This window comes from Drosophila obscura, unplaced genomic scaffold (assembly GCF_018151105.1).
Source record: "Drosophila obscura isolate BZ-5 IFL unplaced genomic scaffold, ASM1815110v1 contig_187, whole genome shotgun sequence".
In the NCBI taxonomy this organism is placed as follows: Eukaryota; Metazoa; Arthropoda; class Insecta; order Diptera; family Drosophilidae; genus Drosophila; species Drosophila obscura.
The window spans coordinates 1,146,054-1,156,544 of NW_024542775.1; the positions used below are offsets into that span (position 1 = coordinate 1,146,054).

The 10,491-nt window shown below is 33.4% G+C and overlaps 1 protein-coding gene across 4 annotated transcripts; it reads left to right on the forward strand.

The window, feature by feature from the left end:
• Positions 1 to 700: 700 nt before the first annotated feature.
• LOC111070762 (nuclear factor 1 A-type) lies at positions 701 to 10,478 on the forward strand. Of its 4 annotated transcripts, none has more exons than XM_022361610.2 (10): positions 701 to 768; positions 3,368 to 3,435; positions 3,521 to 3,664; positions 6,073 to 6,228; positions 6,293 to 6,890; positions 6,948 to 7,130; positions 7,192 to 7,488; positions 7,562 to 8,370; positions 8,479 to 8,677; positions 8,786 to 10,478. In XM_022361610.2, the coding sequence occupies exons 3-10, from the start codon at positions 3,584 to 3,586 to the stop codon at positions 8,842 to 8,844; spliced, it is 2,382 nt and encodes a 793-aa protein (XP_022217302.2). In that variant the 5' UTR covers positions 701 to 768; positions 3,368 to 3,435; positions 3,521 to 3,583; the 3' UTR covers positions 8,845 to 10,478. The 4 variants fall into 4 exon arrangements, with proteins under 4 accessions (XP_022217302.2, XP_022217298.2, XP_022217301.2 ...); XM_022361606.2 differs by lacking the exon at positions 701 to 768 and adding an exon at positions 887 to 1,051; XM_022361609.2 differs by lacking the exon at positions 701 to 768 and adding an exon at positions 1,411 to 1,581.
• Positions 10,479 to 10,491: the final 13 nt, after the last annotated feature.

Below are 10,491 nucleotides of genomic sequence, written 5' to 3' on the forward strand. Positions count from 1 at the left end.
GCGAACGATTTGGCGCTGGCATTCCCAATGTCGACAGCATACTGCCACACATGAGCACACGCACATGCCTTCGCTTTTTGCAATTTCCGTTTTCCATGCACGGTAAGTCTGGGCCATTTTGGATTGCAAGTGGACGCGATGAAAAAATATCGATGCTGTGCGCGAAATGATTGAGCAGGATCGTCATGTCACATTCTGTGAGATTGAGGTATCTTAGGGCATTAGGAGACGACCATTAATAAGGTTTTCCATGATCACTTCGTGGTAAAAAAGGTGTGGTAGCATGGGAATCCCACACAATAAAAAAAAATAAAATTTTCAAAATATACGATCGTTGTGCTTTAAAAGATGTGTTAGCATCATCAGGTTACGAATCATGAATGTATAAATATTAAATCGAAAAAAAATCAATAATCAACGGTATGGATGTTTAAAAGCAAAAAAAAACGCTGATTAAGGCCTGATTTATAGATACTTTTTCTGAGTGCCAAAAGTGCTGTGAAAAAAGGTTTAAAAGTTCCAAAGAAGAGTTTCTATTCCTGGAGAATGTTTTTAAAAATAATAAAACCATAGAACGCCTAAGTTGTGTTTTTCATAGTTAGGCTAGAAACTTAAATAGCAGGCTACGTATGTAGCCATTAATATGCTTATTTATATTTAATAAATATATTGAAATTGAAAATTGAACATTTTAAATTGAATGTAAAACCTAATACTATAGAGTCACGGTTCATTATTAATCGTCTGCATGGCACAGAACAGAGGATGGTATGGCTATTTCTTGCAATTCACATTTCTTTCGTAGCATTCTTTGTGGCACAGGCGCACTACGAATTACAATGAGCTCTCTCGTTCTCGTGGGCCTCACTCTTGCGGTCCGAGTTCGCTCAGGCATTGAAGAATCCATTTTTAGAACGATTCCGTTTGTTTTCCAAGTAAGAGGCACTAGGCCCTCCCAAAACCGATGTATTTGTTTGTTAGTTGGATACGAGAACAGAGTCCAGTCCACACAGTCACCAACTGAATTGCCAATTTTAAATTTAGTCTGCAGGTACTTGCTTTGCATAACGAAACTCCTCTGTCATCTTTCGGTTGTGTTAAAGAATTCGGTAGACTTACATACATTGTATGAATGTACATACATATGTATGTACGCGCATGTTGTATATTTATCATGTGTCACTAGGTCTGGTGCATTCGGTGAATACCAAACATACATACACATGTAAACATTCATATTCAATGCTTTCCTAAAAAAAAAATAAAGAAAAAGTACAATATGCGTGTGTGTTTGTGTGTGTGATTATATCTATATATTTATATATATGCAGATATGTAGATATATTTCGTGATTGTGTAATATAGAATAGCCACACAGGATTGTGTAATCTTTGGCAGGAAATATTAACGGAAATTGGCTACGAGTATTATCCAAACAATGATAATGTGTTGTGTTTACTGTCATATACATACATAAGTATCTGGATATTACACAAATTTTTTACCAGAGTTTCGGCTCCTAAGGTTTTTTTGTATTAAACACTAATCCTAAAGTTCGTATATATTTACATATCCAAATATGTAAGTACTTTTATGATAGTAAATAAATCATTTGTACATAGCAGCACTCTCAAATAAAAAAAAAAATTTTGTTTTGAAGAAAATTAATTTGGACTTGACATACTGTAGCTTTATGTACAGTTGTGTTCAATGAAATAGTAGTGCCGCACCTCACTACTTTCAAAACTCTTTTTGAGATAGTTCTAGTCTTTCAAATTGAACAAGTGATACCTTTACGGAAAGCCTGGAATGTAGGCATTGGATAACCGAAGAAACCCCGTTACATTTGCATTCCAAATTCTTGTTTTTCATGACTTTAGATAACTACCCATGATATCTTCTGTTCAATGAAATAGTAGTGCTAGATTAAATTAATTTTTAAAAATGAAAAAACAAAGCAAATTAATTTAAATAAGCCACCATCCGCAAGCTCAATTCAGATATCGAATAATTTGATGAAAGAAAGTTTTGGACATATCGGTACTTTTGATTTTGAAGCGTTAAAGAAATCATTGCTCGGTCCAGAAGAGGATACTTAAGAGTTAGACTAAAAACTTAAGGCAGGAGGTATATTGGAATTGAAAACTAAGTTGTATGCACTCTCACTATTATATTTAACCCAATTAACTAAAAGAAGTAGACTGCAAATCGATTTTGTATGCGAAAAAATTATTTTTTAGAGGATGGTCGGCGATGGTCGAAGGCAAGACCAGGCCTTTAATATCCTCAAAAATTATGAAAAAAATTTTAAATCGCTCTGTCAGTGATGTGACGGTTCTTAGACGGTTGATTACACATTATTTGAATGCAAGAAGTCCCAGAAAGCTCCGCGTTTGGGTCTAAGAGTACATGGGTGCACGACTTCAGTTTGGAAAAACGCATGTGGAATGGCCTGTGTCACAGTGACAAAAATACTTTTGACTGATGATAGTAAAGTTGTATTATATGGTAAGATAGACTCAAAAGAATATGTTTGGCATTCACAGAAATTCAATTACCACTTAAAATCATGAAAAAAATAGCATTGGGCATGGAAGGCTGAGCCTTATGGGGCCCAGCTCATATAAGCTAGTACTTTCTAGCCTGGCGTTTGAGTATATTATGGTTTTGAGCGAAACTGTGTATGTAGGCATACTTTAGAATACATTAAATTCAAATTAAAGTTGAAAAATTCATGTTAAAAGGATCTTTTAACAGGATAATGACTTAAAATACCCAGAAAAGCTCGCTAGGAATTGATTTTTATCGGAAAATATCGACGTTTTTCCAAGGCCAACTGTCCAACTAGATATAAATCTCATCGAAGTCTTATGCTGGAATACCAAATACATTGTTGACACTGCAAATCCGTGAACCAGAGCCTAGTTTTAGCAAGTGGTTCATGGATTATTGGCTCAAATCTTATTGAAGCGTTGGCAAGAGATTAATGACCCATATCCGGCCCGTGCAAGTTCGCAATGAAAACCAAATTGATAAAAAACTACAAATTAAAGCTCAAGAAACATGAAGAACATGAGATATATGTTTTTATTTGAGTTTCGTTGTTTTTTTTAATTTTCTAAAAAAACACTACTATTTCATTGAACAGCATATTTTATGGGTATTCGGCTTATGTCATGTAAAACAAGAAGATGGAATGCAAATGTAACGGGGTTTCTTCGGTTATCCAATGCCTACATTCCAGGCTTTCCGTAAAGGTATCACTTGTTCAATTTGAAAGACTAGAACTATCTCAAAAAGAGTTTTGAAAGTAGTGAGGTGCGGCACTACTATTTCATTGAACACAATTGTATGTGTTTGTTCACAGCTAGTCCTGATTTTATCAAATCGGATACCAACACCATTGGAATATATTGGAATATTGGATCTTCAAAGGTATCGTATCTAAAGCTTGGGGCCTTCATTTCGTGTGATTTATGTAGTATCTTCTATTGAGAATTTTTTATTATTTCTATTGTAGATACATATGGTCAATGGATTCCAAACTATAAAAAATTCGATGAACAAAAGACTGCTTTAAGGTATGTTCATACCAGATACTTTAAGAAGCTGTATGATCGAGACGGACGTTTCTTCTTATTTGCAAACATCGTCGACAGGACAGGTAAAATGTTGAAACACATTTTTTATAAATATTCGTCTGCGATAGATATATTATTTTTCTGTAAATGGCGAGGGTGGAAGAAAGTGTATGTAATTGTAGGGATGAGCTTATAAAAAATTGGCAAATAATTAAGTGAGCATTACCCAAATACATAAATATACGTGCATAACAACCATTTTAATAAAATATTGGTTTCAATAATCAAATTTTACTAATTTTATCGTCAGGTATGAAAATTACTCTGGATGCTTAGGAAAAGAAATGCGCAAACCATATTCTCATCAAATATTAAACAAATTTAAATGTAATTAAAGTCTTAATAATACTTGGTATTCCAATTTTTATCTTGATGTCTCTGTGTTAAATATCTGTATGTATACCTTTATTTAAATAAACACTGCACACATCAATTGCATCTTGTCATCTTATCGTTACCATTCTGTGTACGTACATTCATATAAAAGTTATATTTTCATATATGTACATATATACATACATGCATACAAATGTAGATTTATATAGGTATATATAGGAATATACCAATATATACATATATATAATTATGTATGTATATGTACATATAGTGCAACAAAAGTTATATTATTGACAATGATCCACCGTCACTTCAGTCCACTATTTTGGTGACAGATAGTTTTCACACGTTTGTTAAATTTTTCATCTTTTCAGAAAATTCATTTTATTTAACTAGTTTTGTACTATGTACTATACTCTTGCAGGAGTACTAGAATTTTAACTAGATGTAGCGCTGAATAGATTGAAAAAGTTTCGTTATGGTCGGACACGAGTATACACGATATACACACATGTACATCTGTCCATCTGTCTATTATATGGCTACTATGCCACAGACTACCTTTGCACAGACCTTTCTTTTTTCTGCTTGCAAAATAAATGTACATGTATACATACATATGTATGTATGTACCTACTTTCGGATCAGATCTAATATGATATACATAAGTAGCTGCCATGGATCGAAAAACCCCGCGCATTTTTTGCATCTTCCAATAATTACACTACTCGACAAAATCGAAATTTTTTTTCCTCAAGGATCCAAACCGACTTTTTCTAATAGATATGGGGCTTTAAAATTTTTTAAAGAATTATGGTTTTTTTCTATGGCATAACTTTTTTTTGAAGAATTTTTGAAAACTGGTATTTTTTTTAAAGCTTTTTTCAGAGGTAGCGCTTGTTTTTTTCACATAACTCTAGTATCTTACGTCTGGTTGTAAATATTTTTTGAAAAGATAATTAAAACAGCTAGAAGTTAAGCCCAAACATTTTGTAATTTCAGCTTACCGTCTGGGAAATATAAAGCATTGAAATGCAAAAATGATGATTTTTGTGAGGTATTTTTTACAAAATTTTGACTTTAAAAACTCAGGTAAAGTCGAAAAAAAATATATCCTGTGTCCTTCTAGCTGTTTTAATTATCTTTTCAAAATAGCAAAGTTCTTTACAACCAGACGTAAGATACTAGAGTTATGTGAAAAAACAAGCGCTACCTCTGAAAAAAGCTTATAAAAAAATACCAGTTTTCAAAAATTATTAAAAAAAAAGTTCTGCCATAGAAAAAAAATATCATCAAACCATTTCTAAGGCCCAAGTGTGTTATCGATTATAATCTGACCTAAAGTTAGAATTCTTATTTTTTTATTATTTTAATTAATACCAAAAAAAAGTTGCTACCATTGGTAATGCCACATTCGATCTGCAAGAGTATCAAAATCTTCGGGCTCCGAAGCTTTTGTTTATTATTTAAAGAGGAATTAGCTTTTTGTGCGCTTCAAAGGTAATTTATATAATTCCATTTTTGTCGAGTCATTTATGGTTAGTTACGGCATCTGCATCCTACCCTCCTGAGTGAAATATTTACTTTCATTAATTGGGAATGCTTGACGAAATAACGTTTGCTGTTTACAACGTGTCTATGTATCTATAATATCCTATGTACATACTATTGTACTATGTACTAGTATTGTATGTATACTCGTAAAATATTATAAATGTTCTTTGATTGCGCTCCTAGTAAATTTGAATCATTACTATTGTATAACCCAAACAGTGTTCCGTTTTCTGTTACATTAAATAAAAATTATTTTTGGGAGTACATACATATTTATATGTGCATACAAACAATATGTACATATGTATGTACATATATGTAACATAAAAAATTCGTTTTTATATTATTCCAGTTGGTTTACCATTTACCTGTGTAACTACGCCTCTCCTCTCTATGTCTCTGTGTGTTTTTCTTAAGTCTAGTTTAGTTTCTGTTTTACAACCAAAACGAATTTATTAGATGCACATGTGAAGCCTTTACTAAGCAAAAATATGTGTTATTGTAATCATACTGAAGTCGTTTACTTTTGTTTTAAATTTAGGATGAATTTCACCCCTTTATTGAGGCGCTTTTACCGTACGTCAAATCATTTTCATACTCTTGGTTTAACTTACAAGCCGCCAAACGAAAATATTATAAAAAACACGAAAAACGAATGTCTTTAGAAGAGGAAAGACATTGCAAGGACGAACTACAGGTAGTAACAAAAAGATAGACTAAAATGACTATCGTTCCTAAATGTTCTTACATTTCATTTCTAGAATGAGAAGACGGAGGTTAAACAAAAATGGGCTTCCCGCCTACTTGGGAAACTTAGAAAAGATATAACACAAGAAAGTCGGGAGGATTTTGTGCAATCAATAATCGGCAAACGTAAATCCATTTGTGTACTATCAAATCCAGACCAAAAAGGAAAAATGAGACGCATAGACTGTCTCAGACAAGCTGACAAAGTCTGGCGGCTCGATTTGGTCATGGTCATTCTTTTTAAAGCAATTCCCCTAGAAAGCACAGACGGGGAGCGCTTAGAAAAGAACCCAGAATGCTTGCATCCAGGACTTTGTGTCAATCCGTATCACATTAATGTCTCTGTCAGAGAGTTGGATTTGTATTTGGCTAACTTCATAAACACTCATAATTCGGCTAATCCGGCATTGTCAACAGCACAAGCAGTGGATTCCAGTTCGCCAAATTTGACATTATATACTCGAAATAATAATCCTTTGGAGAGAAAAGAAGATGGCGTTGATATGAAAAATGAAGGCGTGAGACACAATCCTTATAATGGAGTTGTTTGTAATGATATTATTTTAGCGACTGGAGTATTCTCATCGCAGGAGCTCTGGACATTGTCGAAAGGTATTTTTAAAAAATAAACAAATGAATGCTGGGGCGACTCTAAAATGTTTATTCCAGATTCAATATTGGATGAAGCCAGTGACAATAACCTCCACTCAAACCTTATTAAGAGGGAAAACGTGGGAGCTGCCTATGATTGCAACACATATCAAATGAATTCAGAATCTTCAATGCCTGGCTCCCAGAGTTTAGTTCAAACTGCGGCAATTGTAGCGAATCCAATTCCTGGTGGTTATAGTAGTTAGTAAACCCTAAACACATAGTCTAAATTATATTAAAAACTAATATTTACTTTATTTAGTTGACTTTGTAGATCAGAGGAGCATGCATTTATCACAAAGTCCGTTACTACACGCAGAAGCGCCCAATGGCGGGTCCACTGATGCCAGTAAGGTCGATCAAAGTAACTCGCCTCCGATTGTTTCTCGGCCAAGTACTTCAGCTGAAAACTGCACCAGTAGCTTTTCGGTAATCCTTCGAGCAACAGAAAATAATAACTCAAATGGAGATTCAACAGCCAATTCAGACTCAGCGATTTCTTTGCACCGCTACACGTCGCTTAACAATAGGCCAACACCTCAATTCCGCTCTCCAGAAGGTATGTATACTTAGTGCACATTAACTTAATCTTCGTTAATAGTTTTATTATACATATTTTGAAATTTATGTAGGTATTTCCCACCCGAATTGCCCTTCATTGCATTCGTCTTCTATCAGCCCAGTCAATACTCTGTATTACCCCCAGCATGGAAATATAAGGTCTTCAACAATAATTGACGAAGACCAATGTCATCGTGCTGTTGCTGACAAGTATTCTACGGAATCCCATGACATTTCAGACTTTGTCACATACGTTTGTCAAGATGCTGGTCACCCAACAACAATATCAACAGGAACTATTGATCATGCGTTTCAGCATGCCCATCCACATACGCACGTTTCCCATAGCCATCCCCCGCATTTTCAAATTCATCAGCAACTCAGGAATTCGAAATTGGCTACTTCGCCAGCGACTCATTATCATAGCACAATGCTACCGCCCATGTTGCCACCAATGGCACGACCAGTAGCAATCATACGGACTAGCGGAGACTTGGCAATGGTTCACTCACCTCCTTCACCCTCGGGCTCGACAAACCATTCTCCGAATATTACTAATAATACCCTTTGCATAACAAAAAATGGTTTGGAGCCAGAAAATAGTAGAAATACAAATAACATAGAGGGCAACCACAGTCCAATTAATACAGATACCAGTTCACATAGCGTTCATTGCACTACTCTAGTGACATCTACTTCACCCCAACCCCAACCGCAACCTCAGACACCGGTATCAACAAGTCCACATGCATATATTGAAAATGGACGATGTAAGCTTTCACCAGCAGCTTCCAACTCCTTAAGTCGTATTAGCACGCAAATGTATCCATCATCTAATGGAAGGGAATATTTTAACCACTTTCATTCGCAATCTACATCGGTAAGCATTTATTTATATATTTTATAAAATACCTATAGTATTTTATTACGTTGTGTAAATTGTTTTTAATGAATTTTGATATGCGTGCGTGCGGATTACAATTTCCAGCTGCTGGGATATGCCGGTTCTATTTCCACAATGTCTGGTGTAATAAGTCCGACAAACTTGAGCCTATACTCAGCTCCAACCATGGCTGTAACTCGTTCTAGTGCCAGAACTCGATGGAGCGACGACGAGCTAAACTTAATTCCACACTCTGTATCTAGTACAAATATAGAAAATACACAAGTTATATTAATGGAAGATTGTAAGTAAACTTAATTTCCATAAACCCTACATCAATCATGGATTTATAAAAATTTCAAAGATAAATTTGAATATTAATTTGATATGTGTTGTATATGTGCATTTTCAGCTTCGAATCGTTATATCGATGAATACTCAGCTAACTCAAATCGTGACTATGTGTCATGATCTAACGCCAAAATTTAATAAATTGGACGCACACTCGTAAGGCTTGGGCATGCCAAAATATTGATTAAATATATAAATATAAGTACCTTAACATAAATAAATAAAGACACTGAATACACACAAACACACAAAACATAAATATTTAAACCAATCGATGAACCAAAAAATGAAATAAGATAAGTCCCATTTATTTCTTACCGGAGTGATAATATTTTGCCGGCAACATATTTAACTAAGCAAAATCGTATTAAATTTTATTATTCACGATGCTTCCATAATGAATGACTGAATACTGAAATTTAATCTTTTTTTATTGGATTTTAAAGCTATTCTATACATTTTGATCAGAACTACAAGTACACTATTTGCTTTCAAAAATTTACATTATTCTTTCGCTTTGGCTTCTCAATTTTGTATTCTAAGAAACGATAAAAACCGATATATTGTAATTTAATCATATTTGGAGTATGTTATCTCAGTCCTTTATAAAAAATACATCTTATGACAATATAAGGTCTAGTGACAACAACAATAACATGTAATATCGTTAAATTACATGAATAGTCAAACAAGTTCATTTTTTATATAATGTATCCATGATAAGAATGTATTTACATACATACATATTCCGGAGTCCGGACCTTCGTAATGTAAATATGTACATGAGGTATGAACAAAAAGAATAGTTCGAATAGATACTTAGTAGAGCATGAAATTGTGCTAAACATTATTTATTTTTTTTGTAATTTCTAAAATATGATTTAAAAAAAAGCTAAATTTATGGTCACAATGCAAAAACCTTCCACTGGCTCAATAAAGCTATGGTTCCCCGCCAGCGGTCTAAGAGTGTTAATCAAAACTATTGTTAAAATGTATGTACATATGTATGTATGGAATATTCAATAGATTTTCACCCAATATGGTCTATTTGGGTGGAAGTCAATTGACAAAACAAAACCCACTAAGTATTGAACCAAGTCAATAAGTTTCATACGACATGTGGCTTTTCTGTTTGGTTAAGACTTTATGAGCATACATATGAACATGTACATTTAATATAGTCAGTCCTAGAAAGTAGACAATATATGTAATGTAATAGCAAAAATTGTTGTAAATGAGAATTTTTACAACCGGATGCATAGCGGCACGTTTAACCTTTAAATCTGAGATACTTAGGCGAAGTGCAGTAAAGGTAACGGACAACATTTTGTACATGCATTGTTATTTGGGTACATTGTAATAGCTGTTTTAGAAAGTTAATTATTATTATGATTATTTTATATATACATAGATATATATAATATATAGTAAATACATATATGTATATTATTATTTTTTATTTATATGCGCACATACATACATATGTATCTATCATACTAAGAATATATGAAACTGGAAAGACGTACGTACACAACTTAATTGAGTAACTTTTAAAACTTTAGTACAATAATAGTTTTAAGTCGAAGGCAAAGGGCATGTGAAAAAAACGAAACAATATTTATAGTACGTTTAATAATTGGCTGTGAATACTATCTTATGCTAAAGCTGTTTGTAATTTAGAATAAGAAGCAAGTGCTAATTATTACCACATATTCGATATTATTATAATATAATATATATATACATATATATACAAATGTTTAATTA